This window comes from Cebus imitator, unplaced genomic scaffold (assembly GCF_001604975.1).
Source record: "Cebus imitator isolate Cc_AM_T3 unplaced genomic scaffold, Cebus_imitator-1.0 Scaffold228, whole genome shotgun sequence".
NCBI lineage: Eukaryota > Metazoa > Chordata > Mammalia > Primates > Cebidae > Cebus > Cebus imitator.
Window position 1 is genome coordinate 95111 of NW_016107543.1, and position 20297 is coordinate 115407.

The following is a 20297-nucleotide window of genomic DNA, read 5'->3' on the forward strand; positions in this document are numbered from 1 at the left end:
GGCCCAATAAATGTAAAGGCGCTCTGTTTCCTTGTATTAAACTCTTTCCTAGGCTCTCGTTTCCAGGGCCTGCTGGATCCCTTTAACCTCAGGCAGGTTCTAATTTCAGGACAAATAGTGGATTCTTGGACACTCAGCCGTTTTATTCCCTTCTGCCCTCCTCCCTCGGCTACTGAGGGGTCCAGGGAGGTTCCCAGTCTTGTGAATCTCTATAAAGAGTGCACCGAAAGCCCCCTCCAAAGCGGACAACGTCCTAAAATCCCCAACTTCTCCCCTCATCCTTTTACTTCATCTCCTGTGGATTGCTGCTGCTGTTGTTATTTAATAAACATCTTCTGTCAAGGGGACAGAGAAGAGGAAATGAGGGCCTGCGGGGTGGAGGTGGAGGTATGTGTAGGGGGACAGGACCACCTCCTCTTTCAGTATCCTCTCGGGCCTTTCTGACTGCTCCCCGGGCTGGGCTCTCTCCCTCCCTCCGCCCTTTCTCTCCCTCCCTCCCCGACCCGCCTAGGGAGAGGGCTCTACAGCCTGCGTCCCTCCAAAGGCAGCCCGCCGCTTCCCTCCGCCTCTCCTCCGCCCCCGCCGCCCCACGTCGAGAACTGCCCCCCTTCCTGCAGCGGGAAGCGGGGGGGGGGGGCGGGGGGGACCGGGCGGCCGGCAGCTCCGGGTGAGGTTACGTGGCCGCCGGAGCCCTGACGTGATAGCACATTGCATCAGCATAAAACAATCCATCCTCGATATGGAATGCGGTGCGGACGGATGACAGCGAGAGCGCAGCCCCCTCGCCCGATTGATTTATGTCGGAGCTGACGCTTTATCAGGCAGTCGGAAAAACTTTGACCAATCATTTTGCAAGGAGCGCTGAGCCGGGCTGCTCCACTGTACTTTGTTGGCTGAGAAGTTGAGCAGGGGGTGGGGGTGGGAGGGTGGGGGGCTGGGGGGGTCGCGTCCGAAAGCCCTCACACCGGTCCGGGTGCCACCTCTCCCTGCTTGGGCGCCGCCGCGCGAGCGCTTCCCTTCCCCCTGTGAGCGCCCGGATAATGTCTGAGAATGTCCATTTCTGGGACGCTTAGCAGCTATTATGTCGACTCGATCATAAGTCACGAGAGTGAGGACGCGCCTCCAGCCAAGTTTCCTTCTGGCCAGTACGCGAGCCCGCGGCAGCCGGGCCACGCGGAGCACCTGGAGTTCCCCTCGTGCAGCTTCCAGCCCAAAGCGCCGGTGTTCGGCGCCTCCTGGGCGCCGCTGAGCCCGCACGCGTCCGGGAGCCTGCCGTCCGTCTACCACCCCTACATCCAGCCCCAGGGCGTCCCGCCGGCCGAGAGCAGGTACCTCCGCACCTGGCTAGAGCCGGCGCCGCGCGGGGAAGCGGCCCCGGGGCAGGGCCAGGCGGCGGTGAAGGCGGAGCCGCTGCTGGGCGCGCCTGGGGAGCTGCTCAAACAGGGCACGCCCGAGTACAGTTTGGAAACTTCGGCGGGCAGGGAGGCCGTGCTGTCTAATCAAAGACCCGGCTACGGGGACAATAAAATTTGCGAAGGCAGCGAGGACAAAGAGAGGCCGGATCAAAGTAAGTTATAAAAAGTGAGGAAATACCGAGGCCGAAGGCCAGGAGGGGGGCGGGGAGGGGAAAGGCAATAAACTGCGGACAATGTGAAGGGAAGCTGCGGCAGTGGTCGGAGAGCGGGCAGGGAGGAGGGGAGAGTAGGGAAAGACGGAGGGAAGGGGAAAGCTGCGTGCTCTAGAAGGAGAGACTGAGGCCGCCAGAGGAGCATCGCCCCTACTTCTCCAAGTCCTGAGGGGAACAGGGGTTCGGGGATCGACTTGCAGCTCTCTCGGCCCCCTTTCCCCCAGTCTCCCGGAGGCCTGAAAGAAAGCCTGGCCAGAGACAGGCGACGGCCGGGAGAGGAGCTGGTGGGGCCCGGGGCCGGCGGCCAGCGAGGCCGGGAGCCGGCGAGGCCAAGGGCCGGAGCCCACTGGGCTGCCCCGGACCATGCGGCTGGCAGAGCTCCCCGCGCCACGCGCAGACCGTAAAAGCCGGCCAAGGGGAAGAGGGAGGGGGCTCATTAGGGTTTTATTTGCGATGCAACAGCTTGGCGGAGGATTGTTCCTAGCAGATCTCGCGCTGTAGCCGCGCAGAGTCCGCAGCCTGCGCCGGGAGGGGCGGGGGAAGCCCAGGACGCGGTGACTGAGCCCCCTCCCCGATGCGCCTGCCCCTCCCCGGGAGCCTTCCCTCCGGTGGCCCCTCTCCTCCTCGGCGTCCTCGTCGGGGCTGCAGTTTCCGTTTCTGCGGTCCCCCGCCGCTCTCCGCGGGGCTCCGTAGCCCCAGCCCGATTCTCCGGGAGTCGGGGAATCGCTTCTGAATATTGGGGCATCCCGAAGGGACCCGGGGGAAAGGAGGGGTGGGGGAAAGAGAGGGTTGCGGAGAGGCAGAGAACTTTACCCTTTGTGGGTAGTTTCCTATCACCTCCCACTCCTCAAAAGCACCCCGGCCGGAAAGCCAAGTCTGGCTGATTTCTAGGAGGTGCTACTAGGTGAGAAGACAGGGTTCTCCTATTATTTATTTTTAAGGTTGAGAAGGGCACATCGGTGAGGGAACTCTCAGTCCCAAACAATGACTCGCAGGCTAGTGAATCAGGTCCTCATCTTTTTGAGAAATTATAGTCTCTCCTTGTCCTGCTAAATTTCCCATTGACCAAGTGGCCCCAAGGCCCTTTAGAGCATCCTTGCCTGCTGGAGAGTAAAGAGCTGCCCCATTCCCTGCAGCGTCCTGTCACTTCCAACCTGCCAGGTGGAATCCTAAGAGCTGGCATTTGGGGAACACATTCTTCCCCAACCCTCCCCACACTCCCAAACAGACACTCCTCCACCCCAAACCCCCAATCTCTTCCTGAAAAGCCCATTATTGCAAGGCAGCCTTTTGGCTAGGATCAATTATTAACAGTTTCTCCCTCTTTCATATTTAATGCGGCTGCGGGCCCCAACCCAGGCAAGCACATTAAGGAAATAGTGCTGCAAATTGGTAAGACACGGTTACTTAGCGTACGTAGGAGGAACCAAATTTTTTATATTAAAAAAATCCACCATTTTTCATTTGGGGACAAGGAAGCTAGTAGCTGGTGGCTGCTATTTTTAATTGGCTTAGCTTTATTTGGCAACTTTTTTGAGTTCCAGAGTGGGAGGAGAGAGGGTAAGAAGAGAGGCCTGTTTATATTTTTGTTTCCTCTCTTCCACTCAGTTACCATCTTCTCCCCTTCACCCTTTCCCCCACATAGGACCAGTTAAGGCTAGGTGTGCTTCCTGTTACCTCCACATCACTCCTGGCTCCCCACTTTGGGACTGGAGCAATTTTTCTCCCCAATTTCCCTGAACTTGTGTTAACCAAACTGTGAGCTGAGGAGGAGCTGAAAAGGAGAGAGACTATTGCAACCATAAGTTATCTGTGAGCCCCCGGCGCTCCCCTGTCCAAAGGCTGGAGTTGATAAATGGTTGCAATTGCATTGCGTGTGAATTGGAGTGTGCTGGCTGTTTGCGGCTCTAAGTGCAGACCCATATTTGTGGTGTGCAGTGGTGGCAGAGGGGGAGATTTCTACGCAGACACTCGTGCCTGCTGCCATGTGGTCTAGAGACACAAGCTTGTGATCAAGGCATGGTGTACTGGGACTGAACTCAAGGGCTGAAAGGTCTCTTGGGGTGAAGTGACACCCCAAATGCAGTGATTGGACAGACCTCTCACTTCCCCGCCCAACTCCTCCTCTCACCTCCTAGAGCCAGGGCCCTTCAGGTCAGCCACCCACCCCTAGCCAGCCTGGGGGTGCTGCTGGTGGGGCCTCAGCCATGCTGAACTCTGACCTGAGTCCTAAGCAGTTTGGACCCAAGTGGAGAAAAATTGAGAGGGAACTTGATGTACACAGAGCTTTGGAAGTGCTGAGGAAGGCTAAGCACACGTTTGGCTCCATCCTTTCCACACAGCCTCCCATCTAGAGGTGCCTACAGCAATGGCTGGCCCATCTGTGTCACCCTCTCCAGGAGTTTCAAGGCCCAGGTGCTTTTTCTCCAATGCAAGATGGGGAGTGGAGACCAGGGGTGTGCTGTCTTGGTCTGGGGCCCTTCACCCTCTTCCTTTCTGTGATTCTATCACTGCTTCTCTTTCAGCCAACCCCTCCGCCAACTGGCTGCACGCTCGCTCTTCCAGGAAAAAGCGCTGCCCCTACACCAAATACCAGACGCTGGAGCTAGAGAAGGAGTTTCTGTTCAATATGTACCTCACCAGGGACCGTAGGCACGAAGTGGCCAGACTCCTCAATCTGAGTGAGAGACAAGTCAAAATCTGGTTTCAGAACCGGCGGATGAAAATGAAGAAAATGAATAAGGAGCAGGGCAAAGAGTAAAGATTACCCCCACTCCTCCCCAGCTCTTCCCCATCTCACTCTTATTTATGTGACGACTGTAAAGCCAGTGCTGTCTGGAATGTATTCAAGTGAATGGGGAAGGGAGTCTCTCTTCCAAGTCCTTTATCTGCACCTAGAGCCTCTCTTCTTTCCTTTGCCCTTACCTGTCTGTCTCTTCTCCCTGGGTGTCAGGAGAAAGTTTTGTTGATTTAGAAGATAGAAGTAGATGGTTCCTAAGAAGGTGATGGGCCCCAAGGAAAGAGACCATAGTCAAGCTCCTAGTATGCCCCGTAATTTTTCTGGGAAGTCCTAGCCTCTCACTTCCAGCTTGCCTGTTTCTTCTCTACACCCATCCAAAAGTCACCCAGGGACACTCGAAATCCACACAGCCCAGCAGACACCCACACACATACAGCCTGGAGTCCGCAGTGATAATGGGGTGAGCTCACAGCCACCATTCAGTCAAGTGCAGTGGCGCTCCAGATGCAGACCATCGCACACTAAATTTGGCAGAACAGCCCTCAGACCATCAGGCAAGCCCGGGTTCTACCCCTGATGCAGATACACACCGGGGAGGTGTCTAGACGCAGACTCCTGAATGAGGGGTTGCAGCCCCGAGGTCGCAGCATTGCCATACCGTCCCCATGGAGTTTCCAACTATTCCCAGGCCAAGGGCCACGGGGAAGATAGGGCAAACGTAGCCCCCAAGCTGGTGGTCTAGAAAGTACAAGAAAAGTACAAGAAAAGGCAGCACATGGTTTTATGAAAGTATCTTAGGTGGAGCTACTCCCCACCTCCCACCAACATACACATTTTGTTGCAGGAAATGTCTAATTCTGCATGTTTCCCTCTCCTTCCAACAAAAGGAGGTCAAACTTGACAATGTCGTTCTCCTGTTCATCTGTGCACCGCTTGACAGACTGTAGCTTCTCTTGCTCTCGACTGGCCCTGCATTCTTCCGCATCCTCCCTAGCTCTGAAATCAACTCTCTTCGGTGGAATCCACCTTGCACCCGAGAGTCAAGCCGTTCCTTGCAGAAAAACCCCTCCACCCTCCATCCCCCCCTAGGTCAACCCCACTGTAGACAGGAAAGCCAGGTCAGGAGAGTCCGAATGAGAATTTATTGTGAATCGATTCCCAAGCTCCCTTCCAGGACTGGTGGTCTGGGACAGGGAGGAGCAATCAGCGCGCAAAGCCCTGCGCGTTCCTCCGCATCCCACCGGCTTCTCGACCCACGCGGAGGAGTCCCAGGCTTGGCGGCTGCAGCCCCAGCGTCAAAGGAGACCGGGCCCAGCGCCGGGCTTTGCCTCCAGCTTCGTGGGCCTGGATGCGGATCTGCACGGCTGGTGCGTGCACGCGCTTCTGGGGAACAGTACCGCGTGCAAAGCAAAGAGGCAAAATCGCACCTAAGCATCAGATGGAAGCTTACTCTCTGCTTCCCCTCCTCCTCCTTCTTCCCTTCCTCTCAGTCCCCTCCAATTCGTGGACTCTTGCTCCTGCTTCTCCCGATCCTGCAAGGGGACATTCCAGTAGAAGTTTTTTGCTTTGTCGGTGGCTGTCGTGAAATTGTGCTTGTGTTTCGTGATTTCTTTGGGGGTGATTGTCTCGCCTGTTTTCAGTTGTCGATTATATGGGAGGGTTTTGGGTGGGTGTGGGGAGGGTGAGGGGCCTAGAGCTCTAATTGTTTGTTTTGGAACAAAAAGAAAAGGAACAAAAAATATATATCACTCTAGAAAATAAATCTCTCCTGTGTCTTATTCTGTGTAGGTAGAGATCCCAGTTGTCAGGAGAAAGGCTTGGGGAAAAAGATGGCTGAGCCCAGGAGGTGTCTCCTTATACCCTGCAGAGCAAGGTTCCCTGCAGAGCTGTCTAAAGGTGGGGCTGAAAGCCAGTCTCAGACGCTAGATCCCAAGGCTACTAGTTAAACTGATCAAGAGCTTTCCAACAGGACAACTGGAAGACTGGAGGAGGGAGGGAAGGAAATACGGGTTGTTTGGAGAGGGGACAGGTCTGGGGAGCAATGCGGTCCTGGGTCCTCCTCACTGCCTTGAGAATAGGAGGGAAGGCAGGTCTTCTTGCATCTCCTGGGGATAGTTCTCCTCCCTTAGCCACTGAGAATGTCACCTTTCTTTCGCCACTTTAAAATATGATGCAAGGGAGGAACACAGTAATTTCCCTCTGTTCTTCCTGCAGCAGGGTGCCTAGGTATAGACCGAGGCCTCCAAAGGGCTGGAATCTCCTTCCTTCCATTCAAAGGAAGGGTTAGAGTTCTCGGCCCCCAGTTGGGTTTGGGGGCTCCAGTTTGAGCCACAGGGCAGCAGCTTTGGTCTGAGATGGGCTGGGTTTGTTAGAGGTTGAGCCCTGGGTAAGCACCTCTGCAAAGGCTGGAGAGGGCAGTGAGTGGGAAGCAGAAATGTCTCAGTAGAAAATTTCCCTTCCCAAAAGGACCCCAGAATTAAACTCAGTTTCAAGAAGCACCTTTGTGTCCCTCTCAGACTGAGGCGTTTCACCAGAGCCTCTTGTGAAGACTGCAGTTCTTGGCAGCCTGCGCTTCTCACCCAGGCCTTGGGATTCCGCTTCAGCCGGGAAGGCGCTTCCGAGCTGGCCTCCCGCAGGAGCCTCTCCCCAGCCCAAGCCGGCAACACCGCTGCTAGCGGAGACCTTGCAAGTTGGGGTAGAGTTGGAAACAAAGCATGGCCTCAGTGAAGGAAGCCTGCAAGTGAAAAGGCCAGGCCTGCCCCCCTCCAGCGAAATAACGAACTGATCCGAGAGACGGCGGGAGGCAGGAGGAAAGCGCAGCTCTGGTCAAGCGGGCCCGGACAGGCCCAAGGAGGGTTTCATTAGGGATACAAAATGAATCTGGCTTTACAGCTGGTGTAGACCAGGCTCCCGCCCCATCCTGGGCTTCCCAGGCCCAGCCGGTGCTGAGAGCAAACAGAGAAGGTCGGTTTCCGCCTAAAGAAAAGCAGAGTGAGGCTCGAACAGAGGGGAGTGCTGCGTGGTAGGGGCGAAGGCGCTCTGAGGGGCTTCCGCCAGCGCCAGCGGCGTCTGGGTCCCCAGCTGGGGTTGCCTCTTTAAAGACAAACAAAGGCGAAGATGCGGAGGCTCGGAAGCCGGAGATGGGGAAAGCGGTTGTCATAAAAGAGAGAGGGATTCAGAGAGGGAGACCGCCAGAGTGCGAGGCAGAGAGAAGCCGGGAGAGGAATTCAATGCCGTGTGCGCAGCAATAAAAGAATATGACCGCTATAAAAGTTTATAGCGTATAAATTTCTGAAGGTTAAGAAACTAAACAGCAGCAAAGCAAACAGCGAGGGGAAACTTTCCGGAGCTGAGAGAGCCGCAGCTGGGCCGAGGCTCCGGGCCTGGTGGGGGCAGTGGGTGGGCCCTGGGGCAGGGGCTCGGGGCTTGGGGGGGGTACCCAGAAGGCAGAGAAGGGAGCAGCGGCGGGCGCGGTGGTGGGGGGGGGGAAGAACACTTTGTTGTCGCAAATGCTTCAGAGATTGCAATTGGGGCTCTTGTCTTTGTTCTTCACACCCCCTTTAGAATCGGGCGTCGGAAACGAGGAGCCTCCTGGACACACAGACACACACACACACACACACACACACACACACACGCAGGTCCGGCGGGGCCAGACGTCTGGGCGCGGGCAGCCTCTTAATTCTTTTACAGTGTCATCCCCTCCTCTCAGCCTCCTCTCCCCCGACAAAAAGCCCAATTGTTTCTCCTCAGAATTTGAAACAGTCTTGTGGAGTTTGAAAAGTGCTCGGTCCCCCTTTTTACGGGCCATAAACGGCGCGCTGCTTGGCGGTCTCCGCTAGAAATTAGGGTCAGGCGTGGGAGGTGTATGTAGAAAGAAAAAAAGATTTCTTTTTTTTCTCCCCCCTCCTGTGTTTTTTCTTTTTCTTTTTCTTTTAGCTTATCTACACAATTTCATGAGCCGTTTCCTGATTCTGATGCCTTTTTTCATGCTGTCTTCCCTATCTCTCCCCTTTTCCTGCTGGTTAGGAAAGTTTCTCTTGCCTCGGCTGATTTCCCTGAAAACTAGTGGAGCCGGTGGCAGCGGCGCCTTTTCGCAGAGTAGCCGCTAGATGGCACCCTTGCTCCATGCCAAAAATCCAGGGAGCGGCGGCTGCGGAGGTCTGCGCCCCGCACCGCGCCTAGGTCGGCCCTGAATCCAGGAACTGAGCGCTACCAAAAGTCATGAATAATTTGCACCTAATAAAAAAAAATAGGGTTCGTATGGCCTTACACCCATTTTATAGATTTCAGTTATAGTGGTGTTCCCCCCTCTCCTCCAATGGTCAATTTTCTGAATTTTCCCCACGAGGAGGGCTCAGTGCTTCTCACCCAGTTGCCGTATTCCGTGGGGCAACAAATGCATGAAAACGAAGAAAAATAGTAATAATAGGAATAATGAGTCCAAATCCAAAAGGAGAATTAATTCCAAAAAAACCGAGATTTTCCGTGAAGGGAGGCGAAAGGAAAGTCCTCGGATTCGGGTGAGCAGGTCAGGTGAGAGGGGCGAGCCGGCAAAAGAAGGTGGGATGGAGAGGAAGCTACCCTGAGGCGGGCTGCCCACCGGATGGAGAGCAAATCGCGTAAGCCAGCTGGGGACCCCCGAGTCTGGGAAGAAATGAAGCCATAGCTTTTGTGGGCATTCGGAGATACCCAAAGCCGGCTGGGCGGCTTCGCGCCGGCTCAGGCTCTGGACCCTTTGTATGAGTGCTGCGCTGGGCTGGGCGCGGGCAGGGCGACCTAGGCGCGGGGAAGGGGCTCCCCAGGGCAGCTGGGTGCGGAAGGCTCGGGTGTCGCCTCTGGACGCTTTGCGCGACCCCAAAGAATGCGGGCTTCCCCATGGGCGCGAGGGTGGGTGCGGCGTCAGGACGCAGTTCTGTTTTCCCTGGGTTTCTCGGTTTCCAGGTGAGAGCTGCGGCTCCCCGCGCGCCACGGCCCTGGCGCAGGCAAACCTGGGGGTGCAGGTCCTTTCCTCATTGAGTAGCTGGAGGTCTGGCCTCTGAGCACTTTCGTTCTGAGACCCGCACCCTGGCTGTCCACAGCCCCTTGCATTCCAAATCTCCTATGTCCTCCCTGCCACGCCAGATTCCTGCCTCCCATCCGACAAACCTGCGCCAGCAATAGATATTCCCACTCCCTCAAAATCACCCCGGCTGCAGCCTCTCCTCTCCCCCGCCAGGACCTGGTGCAAGGAGGCAAGCAGAATTTCTCCTTAACTTGAGTTTCTCTAATAAATCTGCGCTCAGCTGGGTGTTTATAAATTGTCTCCTCGCTCCTTTTTTTTTTTTTTTCTTATAATAGAAACATTTTCCTTCCATCAGGAATTTCTGGCACAATGTAGAGATGATTTAGAACAAGCTATTGAATTTGTACCTCACCGGTGAGTTCTCTAATAATGACCATAAAATCCTTCGCACTTGATAAAAATGTTTGCTTCGGCAGCAACTTAACTCTGCCCTCCATTGCCTCACGGTCCCCTCAGCCACGCACTGAAAATTCAAAGCCCTAGTGCTCGCCCCGTCTCTTTTCATTTCTCTCTCTCCCCCTTGTAGCCTCTCTCTCATTCTCTGGGTTCACTTTTGAAGAACTAAATGACCCCACTGGTAAGGGTCCTGTGGAAAAGTGATAGTTTCATTTTTAAAAATGTTGGAGTGTACGGGGTCCCCAAAATGTGCCCATCTAAAAACAAACCACTGTCTCCTGAATGAACAATGGATTGAATGTGTTTGTAAAGCCTCCACTTTTGTTGTTCAAAATTTTCATTCTCTCTTTCCTTTCCCTTACCAATCTACTGCTACAGGAGGCCATTGGTTCTGACCCTAAGACCAGCCTTCTAAAGCCTGGCCACCACCATCGTGAGGCCGGGTCAGCAGGGAAGGCAGTGGCCACAGAGTGTGGCACCCAGTCAGCTTATTCCAGCATTTTGCGTGCAGGCGTCTGGTCCCCAGGTCTGTAGGGAGAACCAAGCCAGGTTTAACTAGAGGCTCCCCAAGGGTAAAGGGGAGAAAATGGGGGACTCAGCAACCTTGTTCTATCTGAATCCCACACCCCGGTCAGTTTAGGTACTGACGGTGGCTCAAAAGGTCTTGGGGACACTGAGGACTAATAGATGTCCCCCAAACACATACTTTGCAGCCACTGCCTAGGGCAGCTGAGAGCATAAGACAGTGGGCACCAAGGCCAGGGGCCAGGGCCTGATATCCTGCCACAGCCTCCATCACCCTTCTTTCCTCTTGATGTGTTGATGGGCTTAGTGGTGCCCTCCCACCCTAGGGCACTGCAGAAGGTGTGAAGGTCGGCCTGAGAAGTTTGGGAGCTATTGATAACTGGGCTTGGCTACTTGGTCCTAAGGCCTGGGTGCAGGTGCGCAGCACCCCATTAGGGTTTCACCCCTCTGATGGCATCAGGCCCTCTCTTCTCATGTAAACTCTGCCGTCAAAAGTGCTGACTGGCTGGAAGGAACTTCAGGGGACCCCCTTTTCAGCAAGCAGAGTTTGCGTGAACCTGCAGAATGGGCAGTGGCAGGTCGAAGTTTGCTCTGTGCTTCAACCACTGCTCATTAACCAGAAAGTTTCTTCTTCCTTCCCGGTCCCTCCTCAAGATCTCCCAGACCCCTGCTCCACAGAAAAATCTTTGCTTATTTTTTAATGAGAGGAACTTGTGTGACTGACCAGGGCCGAGCAGAAAGGGGGCCTTTTGGGGGCTGCAGAGAAGGGGTGAAGGCAGGTGCTTGACAGAATGGAAGGAGGTGAAAATCTCAGAAAAGTCACCGTTTGTGCCGAAAAAAATCCCCATAATCATTCTCATTTCGGCTTCGTCACCCCCACCGTGCTGCAGTCGGGCGGCGGGGGCGATCGAAGCTGCAGTTTTATAGCTGTAGAGGAAAGAACTCGTAAAATGCTAACAGCTTTTATGCGCTGCGGCATAAACAACAACAGACTCCGGCTTTATTGCGTTTTATAGTTTGTTAAAGAGTTTACAGCCGTTTTTTGGGGGGCCAGTTACCCAGCCAATTCCCTCCACACGATAGTTAAACCTTTATCAATAATAAGGAAATTGATCATTAAAGCTTTAAATATGACTACCTCGTTTGTTTGAAAATATGTTTAGGAGAGGAAGCTGTATGATTTGATAACTTGTATTAAAATACCAATTACATTTATAGGACCTTTTAAAACTCGGAGCAATTAAACCGTGTTCTTTTACATTTTTCCGAAGCGACCCTGACATTTAGAAAGACTCCAATTGCCTCGTTAAAATCGCGAAATTAACAGCGTGCCTACGCCTGGCGTGTTGTGTATGTGTGTGCGCGCGCGTTTTTTTCCGTGACTCCCCCACATCAGTCTTTGGGGGTGGTCTGCGAAGGTATTTGATTTGTTGTGAGGCGAGAGATATCTCATTAATGTAGGTAGTTAAACAGATTTAATCCGTATTCATTCTCTCTCACCCCCTCTCCCTCTCCCCCTTTCTCTCCCCCTCTCCCCCTCTCTCCCTGGGTGTTTTTTTCTTCCCCTCCTTTTTTTTTTCGATCTCTCCTCACTCCCTGGCGTTCTCTCGCTCTAGCTCTCTCTCTCGCTCGCTCTCTCTCGCTTTCACCCTCGCTCTGCGTTCTGTCCGGGAGGAGTACGAAGAAGCCAATAGGATGCGGGGTCTCTAATGGATGCAAATGATCATGAAAAGACAGTGCAAAATATGAAACAACTCATTTGCAGGGAAGTAAATCACCGAAAACTGTTTATGAACTGGCATCCCTTCTTCGAAATGTAAAGCGAGGACCTCTTTAAGTGGCGGTATATTTTTGTTTGGGGGGTGGGGGGTGGGGGGAGGGCGAGCGAGACGCGGCTGCCATGCAAGCTTAGACTTTTGGAGGCTTCTCTGTCTTTTTCTATTCCTGGAAATCACAAAAAGTGTGTAGGCTTCGAGATCTTCTTAGCCTTTTCTTTCTTTTCTTTTTTTTCCTCCTCCCTTTCCCTCTCCTTTCCTGGCGAGGGTGACTAGGAGCCGGCGAATCCGCGTTTTTTTTCTCTCTCCCTCCCTTTCCCCCTCCCCACCCCCTCCCCAACAGCCCCCAACTACAGCCTCCGCCGCCGCCGCCGCTTCAAAATTCAATAAAATGAGCTCTTATTTCGTCAACTCACTGTTCTCCAAATACAAAACCGGGGAGTCCCTGCGCCCCAATTATTATGACTGCGGCTTCGCCCAGGACCTGGGCGGCCGACCCACCGTGGTGTACGGTCCCAGCAGCGGCGGCAGCTTCCAGCACCCGTCGCAAATCCAGGAGTTCTACCACGGGCCGTCGTCGCTGTCCACGGCTCCCTACCAGCAGAACCCGTGCGCCGTGGCGTGCCACGGGGACCCCGGCAATTTCTACGGCTACGACCCGCTGCAACGCCAGAGCCTATTCGGTGCGCAGGATCCAGACCTGGTGCAGTACGCAGACTGCAAGCTTGCCGCAGCCAGCGGCCTGGGCGAGGAGGCCGAGGGCTCCGAGCAGAGCCCGTCGCCCACACAGCTCTTCCCCTGGATGCGCCCGCAAGGTGAGCTCGCCTCTGGGCCGGCAAGGCAGGATGGGGCCGGGAGGGCCCAAAGCCGGGCAGGGGGCCGGGCAGGCTGGGGCGCATTTCCTCCAGCTTCTGGAAGACTTGCCGGCTCCGTTCCGATCGCCTGCCGCTTTTTCCCTTTCTTTCTTTCTTCCTTTCTTTCTCTTTCTTTCTTCTTTCTGTCTTTTTTGTTCCCCTTGAAGGGGGTCGCTTAGAAACATTTCCTGAATCTATAAACCCCTCACCCTGCCTTACTTTTCTTCTTCTTCCCCTCCTTTTTTCCCTTTTACTGTTTTATGGGGGGTAGTGAAGAGAGGGTGGTGGGAGTGGGGCGCTCAACTTTTGCACTTCTCAATTGCTTTATAGTTTAATTACCCTGAAGAAACTTTTCTTCTGGGGCAGAGGCTCTGGGGGCTTTTCAAGGTGGGTCCATTCGTCCCCACCCAGCTTTTTTATTCTTATTTCCCCCCCCTTCACATCCTTCCTCCCAAAGTTTATGGCACTTTTAATAGATCTGAACCACCTCCTACCCGACTCTGGTGCTGTTTACCAGGGGGCGGGGGCTCCCCTTTCTGGCTCCCTTAGATTCAGCGGTGTCTGATCCCCCTCGCCCCCCTCCTCCGCTGACCGCGGCCTTCTCTCGCCCCCCGCCCCCGTACGGGGTAGAAGGTCTCCTGCCCTTATTATACTAGTCTCCTAGGCTCGTTCACGAATCTTCCAACCTTCTCCGTCTCTGCCCCCTCCCCCATCCTCCCCTCCCCTCCCCTCTGTCTCGCCCTTTCCCCCATTCCCAGCAGCCGCCGGACGCAGGCGAGGCCGACAGACCTACAGCCGCTACCAGACCCTGGAGCTGGAGAAGGAGTTCCTATTTAATCCCTATCTGACTCGCAAGCGACGAATCGAGGTATCGCACGCGCTGGGACTGACAGAGAGACAGGTCAAAATCTGGTTCCAGAACCGGAGGATGAAGTGGAAAAAAGAGAACAACAAAGACAAGTTCCCCAGCAGCAAATGCGAGCAGGAGGAGCTGGAGAAACAGAAGCTGGAGCGGGCCCCGGAGGCGGCGGACGAGGGCGACGCACAGAAGGGCGACAAGAAGTAGGCTCCAGCTAGGACTGCCAGGGCCGCGGCCGCCCGCACGTCCGCGGGTCCCGGCCGCGCCGCCGCCGCCTGCCCCCCGCCCAAGAGAGCTCTGGCCCCGCTAGCTGGGCCAGGAGCCGGGCCTCCCACCGCAGCGTCCCCCGCCGCGCCAGTCCCCGCTAGTGGTAGTATCTCGTAATAGCTTCTGTGTGTGAGCTACCGTGGATCTCCTTCCCTTCTCTTGGGGGCCGGGGGGGAAAGAAAAGGATTTAAGCAAGGACTCCCTCGCCCTGTGAGGGTGAGCGGCCAAGGCCCGGCTGAGCCCCCCCATGCCCCTTCCCACCCCTTGTAAAAAGCCTCCTTGTGCAATGGTCTTTTTCCTTTGAACGTGCTTCTTTGTAATGACCGAGGTACCGATTTCTGCTAAGTTCTCCCAACAACATGAAACTGCCTATTCACGCCGTAATTCTGTCTCCCTCTCCTCTCTCTCTCTCTCTCTCTCTCTCTCTCTCTCTCTCTCTCTCTCTCTCGCTGCGTTCTCATTTCCCCTCCCAATCCTCTCTCCTTGTTGCACCCCCCAGCTCGCTGGCTTTCGCTCTGGCTTCTCTCTTTTCCTCCTCCACCCACCCCCTTTGGTTTGACAATTTTGTCTTAAGTGTTTCTCAAAAGAGATTACTTTAGTTAGCATGCGCGCTGTGGGCAATTGTTAAAAGTGTTCTTAGGTTTACTGTGAAGAGAATGTATCCTGTATCCGTGAATTGCTTTATGGGGGGGAGGGAGGGCTAATTATATATTTTGTTGTTCCTCTATACTTTGTTCTGTTGTCTGCGCCTGAAAAGGGCGGAAGAGTTACAATAAAGTTTACAAGCAAGAACCCGAGTCTGGCCCGGCCAGCACTCCTCATTTGCTACCGGGTGCCTTGGAGAGCCGGTGGGGAGCCTGTCACCAGGCTCCTGCGCCTGCTGGGGCTAGGCCGCGGAGAGGAGGGGGCGGGGGCTGGAGGCAGGTGGTGCGAGTCCCTCGGCCCAGGGGCGCAGGGGGTGAGTGAGGCGGCTGCGCCTGATTGGAGGAGAGAAAAACGAGGGAGGGGAGCCAAGAGAAACCCCCTCCTCTTGCGTTCCGAGGCTGCCCGGCCTGGGAGACCAGGGCGCCCAGGCCACGCTGGAGACAAGCGCCTGGGTTGGTGGTTGTGTCCCCCGCCACCTCCCTCTTTGTTTTGCTGTGAGTCCTATGATGTGTGTGTGGGGAGGGGGGGCATAAAGGTGGAGTGCAGGCCTGCTGAGCATACTTTTTTTCCCTCTCGGACTCTGGTTGAGGGAGCAGGAGAAGGGAGACCGTTCTTCCCTGCCTCTCCCTCTCTGGGACTTGGCCATCTTCTCTCTGTTCTGAGGCCATGGCTCACCACCTTCCTTCCTTCGCTGCCTCTGCTTCTCTCATAGTCACGCTCCACTGAGGCATCCGCCTCCAGAACCGGGAAAGCAGCGCGCCCGGGCCACCCTCCACCCTTCCTTTCTCTCCCCATCCACCCAACCCCCTTCTTTCTTTTACTTTCAAACCTTTTTTTTTTTTTTTTAGCCACCAGAAACTGCAGCGTCCAAGGCCCATTGGCTGGATCCTGTGCCCTAGGAGCACCTTGGAAGCCTCGCTTCATCTCCGCCCGCAAATCTGGGGCACCAAGAGAGAGAGAGAGAGCCGTGAGCCAGGCTCACCTTATTCCTCGTCTTGGGAGAACCGGACAACTTCCCCAAAAGGCCTTGCAGTGCAGAATTGGCCCGGATTAATAAAGACCAGACCTGCCCCACGCACCCACCTTCCCAGTTGCATGTATTCAATCTCTGCGTTTGTCTCTAGCTCGGTAACGGGCTGGAGAGGATAGGTAGCGGGGTGACAACACGATCGCCCTGAGGTTATTTATTTTCCCTTTCTCTCAATCTCTTTCTCCCCAAACCTCGCCTGCAAGCTGCCTCCAGCCCGCGGGAGTCGGCAGCGGCCCTTGAGCCCCCAGCCCCAATCCACAGGGCTCGGCTTTCCCATTCATTATTGATCATATTTTATAAATCCAACGCCACACAATTTTTTCCACATTACCGGGAGCCGTGGGGAGGCGGCCCAGCCATTGGCAGAGGGGAAGTCACGTGGGCGGGGGTCACGTGGTCCGGAGAGGAAAAAGGGGGTCCTTTTTGGTGTAAATCTGGACTCTAATTCTGTAATATATCAAGGAATCTCGTAAAACCGACACTAAAACGTCCCTGCCTACAAATCATCCGGCCAAATTATGAGTTCATTGTATTATGCGAATGCTTTATTTTCTAAATATCCAGCCTCAAGTTCGGTTTTCGCTACCGGAGCCTTCCCCGAACAAACTTCTTGTGCATTTGCTTCCAACCCCCAGCGCCCAGGCTATGGAGCGGGTTCGGGCGCTTCCTTCGCCGCCTCGATGCAGGGCTTGTACCCTGGCGGGGGGGGCATGGCGGGCCAGAGCGCCGCCGGCGTCTACGCGGCCGGCTACGGGCTCGAGCCGAGTTCCTTCAACATGCACTGCGCGCCCTTTGAGCAGAACCTCTCCGGGGTGTGTCCCGGCGAGTCCGCCAAGGCGGCGGGCGCCAAGGAGCAGAGGGACTCGGAGTTGGCGGCCGAGGGTAACTTCCGGATCTACCCCTGGATGCGAAGCTCAGGTAACGCCGCGCACCGAGCTGTCCCGAGCCCCAGGGGCCCGAGCACATTACTCGGAAGGCGCCCCCTTCCCGGCCGGGCGCCTCTTTCCGCGTCCAGAGTGATCCCAGCCGGAGGCCGGCCCTGGAACGCTGCACCCACTGGTCGCGGCCGCCCCCGCCCCCATATTTGCTCGGTGCTCTCAGGCTCGCTCTGCTTCCCGGCGGGTCTGTCTTCGCCGACGCCAAGGCGCTGCGAGCACCCAGCCCGCCCCCACCCTTCCTCTCGGCCTTTTAGCTTTAAATATTTATCAGCAGCGCCGGCACGGGGTGGAGACGAGGCCGTTTGTCTCGCGGAGGAAGGCTGGGGTTTGCAGAGAATAGCCATTAGGGTCTCCCCCTCCCCCTTCTTAGCTAAGGACCTCAGCCCTGGGTGTGTCCCCCTACCCTAGCTCGAATAAGGTATCGGGGAGGGGGCCTTAGCGCTAAGCAATTCTCCCCTCCCCCTTCCTTTCCAGCGAACCCCGCTCTCCCGCTCTCCCATTATTCCCATCAGCTCAATTAGTGGTGGGCTCTAGAGGCCTGACGGGAGGAGAAAAGGACCCAGCCAGGGACACAGAGCCAGAGAGGCAGGTGGAGGGAGGGGGCTGAGACCAAGAGAGATGAGCCTCCTGACCCCAGTGAACTTGGGTAGGAGAGCGGAACAGGAGAACTAGAAAGCGGCAGAGGCCTCATGGGACTGCAGCTTCCTCAGGTGCTCTTCCTAGGGCTCCTAGGCACCCCTAAAAAACTGGCCAGGTTTGGAGGTATCACTCCAGATAAGTGACCCTCCTCTTCGGGAAGGGGCTAGGACTCTCTGAAGCCAAATCAAAACTTAGAGAGTGCAGTTCACCCAGCCAGCTGCTGCAGGAACCCCAAGAGGCTGAAGTTCCATAGGGTCCCTGCCAAGTCTGGCCCAGACATTCTTTTCTGCACTGTTCCACTGCAGATGAACTTGGGGGCTAGCCCCAAAGTCCAGAAGACCCAAGACTCATGGTCAGAGGCACCCAGCCCAGTGATGGTCAGGGGCCAGAAGAAGCCCAGCTCTCACACCATCAGTATTGGTGGTTATAGACCCCATTACCTGCTCCATAGTTTAACTGCCTTTCCAGTTGATTTATCAAAGCCCCCATTTTTCTACTCATAGGCATTTCAGCTTGACTTTTATGTGACTTGAAACTAGGGCCCCAACCCCTCCTCCCCTGTCTCCTTCCCAGGAGCACCTCTTTCAAGTCTCCTCAGGGTTCTGGGCCTAATGCAGAAGTTCCCCTCAGCCCTTCGGCCCTCACCACCCAGATACTCCATGTTCCATCCTATCCCAGGCTGCTGTTTCTCCTCTCCCCCATGCCTTCCTGGAGGCCCAAAGATTGCTTTAGATAGCTGGGCTGTCTAGGCAAGCAGGCAGGCAGGACACCCTGGCCCTGTCTGAAGCTTAGCCACTCACTGGAAAAGAATCATCAGAGGTTCAACTGCTGTTAGACCAACTCTTTGCTCCAAGGAAATCTGCAAATTCTTACCTTCACATTCCATAACATGCTGGGGGCCAGTTGGAGGGACTGGGCCTTTGAGGCCCCTTTGTCTCCTTTTCTTCTTGGGAAACATTCTCAAGCCAGGCCTGGTACCCCATTCCAGGGTCACTTGCATGGTTTCTGTGGGCCTCTACTGGAAAGACCATCAGATCAGCATTCAAAAGAGGAGGTTTAGGGTCCTTGATCCTAGAGAGTGAAAGGAGGATTAATCTCCCCTCATCCCACTTGCACCCCCTAGGAGCAGAGCCTTCAATAGCCAGCAGGTTACTTTCCTGGGTTCAGAAGCTCCAGGCTGAAAAAGACTTCTTGGATAGAAAATGGGAATGTTTGCCTTGAGAAGCCTGTAGAAAATTCTGCAATTGAAGGGATACTGCAGCTGGAATAAGGGCTGGGGTATGGAAAGCCAGAATTTGGTTTAGTGGGAAAAGGCTTCTTCACCCATCAACTTCAGATCACAGACAGGGTCTAAGAGGGAGGTGAGCACTCTTTTGGAGTTTTCTGCACTCACTGATTTTCCTCTAAATACTGTGCGCAGGAACCGACCGCAAACGAGGCCGCCAGACCTACACCCGCTACCAGACCCTGGAGCTGGAGAAAGAATTTCACTACAATCGCTACCTGACGCGGCGGCGGCGCATCGAGATCGCGCACGCGCTCTGCCTCACAGAAAGACAGATCAAGATTTGGTTTCAGAACAGGCGCATGAAGTGGAAAAAGGAGAACAAGACCGCGGGACCCGGGACCACCGGCCAGGACAAGGCTGAAGCAGAGGAGGAAGAGGAAGAGTGAAGGATGGAGAAAGGGCAGAGGAAGAGAGATGAGAAAGGGAGAGGAGGAGAAGCCCAGCTATGGGAACTGAATCAGGAAACTCAAATCAAATAGGGAAGTAAAAACAAACAAACGAAAACTATTTAAATAAAAGAAGTTTTAATTTTTTTTTTTTTGAGGAGGGAGAAAGGTGAAATATTGGTTTTTCAACGCTGAAAAAAATACTACCTATCGGAAAGTCTGTCAGGTTTTTTTTTTTTGTGCAGGATGAGAAGGACATTATCTACCTGTTCTGTAGCTTTCTGGAATTTACCTACCCTTTTCTATGTTGCTGTTGTAAGGTCTTTGTAAAATCTTGCTGTTTTGTAAGCCCTCTTTGATGCTGTCTTTGTGGACTTGGGTCTGGACTAACCCTGTGGTTGCCTGCCCTCCTGAGCCTTCCCAGTAGCAGCACCAAGGGGCCTTAGGGAGCCCCAAAACCTACAACTCGCGTGTTCTCCAAGCGCCTGGCCGCTGCTCCTTGCTCCCCGTCCCTTGGCCCCATGCTCCCTTTTACATTCTATGTGTATCTAAAAGATGGAAAAATAAAACACAATTCAAAATAAACAAATGTCCTATATTCTGTGTAAGGCTGGGAAGGGGTCGGGGTTATCGATGACCCCTTGGCTCTGACTTCTGATGCAGGTTCATTTATGCGCTGGGTTTGTTCTTTTTCTTGGTTCCTTCTGCTCTGGGTTGGGGCTGCCAACTAGTGAACCCCGATATTTCACTCATGCATTCCCTTTACACTCTTTTACACACATTGAGATACATGATGCACACAATCACATGTGTTTACAGGTTGACATCACACATATCCACACTGTCACGGTCACAAACACTCATATCCATATGTTAACAAATAAACATACAAGCATTCATATAATCCCAGCTCCATGCCCAGAACATACGCATTCATGTTCACACACACTCACAAGTAAACACACATTCACACTCACTCACAGATACATTGATACCAACGCACATTCACACATTGGCTTATAAACACAAATTCACATTTGCCCCCAAGTAAACGCATTCAGGAGCCCACATGCTTAGTCACACACGCTCTCAAAACAACAAAAACCTCACAGTTCCACAAACCCGCTTCCTCATTCAGGCCTGGAAACCAAGCTGCGGGATCTGGATGTGGGCTGCAGCTCGGCGGGCACAGAGACAGAGCTGAAATCCAAGCTGCCAGGCCCCATACGAAGGAAGAGCCGAAGGAAAGGGAAATGAACACCC

General features: G+C 54.6%; 3 protein-coding genes across 5 annotated transcripts; all 3 read left to right on the forward strand.

The window, feature by feature from the left end:
- The first annotated feature begins 621 nt into the window (after positions 1 to 621).
- Positions 622 to 6129, forward strand: HOXB9 (homeobox B9). Its single transcript, XM_017497006.2, has 2 exons — positions 622 to 1567; positions 4153 to 6129. The coding sequence occupies exons 1-2, from the start codon at positions 1051 to 1053 to the stop codon at positions 4386 to 4388; spliced, it is 753 nt and encodes a 250-aa protein (XP_017352495.1). The 5' UTR covers positions 622 to 1050; the 3' UTR covers positions 4389 to 6129.
- A 2405-nt stretch (positions 6130 to 8534) lies between these two features.
- HOXB8 (homeobox B8) lies at positions 8535 to 14905 on the forward strand. 3 transcript variants are annotated; one of them, XM_017497008.2, is made up of 4 exons: positions 8535 to 8989; positions 9728 to 9786; positions 11970 to 12943; positions 13741 to 14905. In XM_017497008.2, the coding sequence occupies exons 3-4, from the start codon at positions 12520 to 12522 to the stop codon at positions 14046 to 14048; spliced, it is 732 nt and encodes a 243-aa protein (XP_017352497.1). In that variant the 5' UTR covers positions 8535 to 8989; positions 9728 to 9786; positions 11970 to 12519; the 3' UTR covers positions 14049 to 14905. The 3 variants fall into 3 exon arrangements, with proteins under 3 accessions (XP_017352497.1, XP_017352498.1, XP_037583267.1); XM_017497009.2 differs by having other exon boundaries at positions 13744 to 14905; XM_037727339.1 differs by having other exon boundaries at positions 8535 to 8890.
- A 230-nt stretch (positions 14906 to 15135) lies between these two features.
- On the forward strand, positions 15136 to 19610 carry HOXB7 (homeobox B7). Its single transcript, XM_017497010.2, has 3 exons — positions 15136 to 15247; positions 15602 to 16701; positions 18781 to 19610. The coding sequence occupies exons 2-3, from the start codon at positions 16302 to 16304 to the stop codon at positions 19032 to 19034; spliced, it is 654 nt and encodes a 217-aa protein (XP_017352499.1). The 5' UTR covers positions 15136 to 15247; positions 15602 to 16301; the 3' UTR covers positions 19035 to 19610.
- The last annotated feature ends 687 nt before the right edge of the window (positions 19611 to 20297 follow it).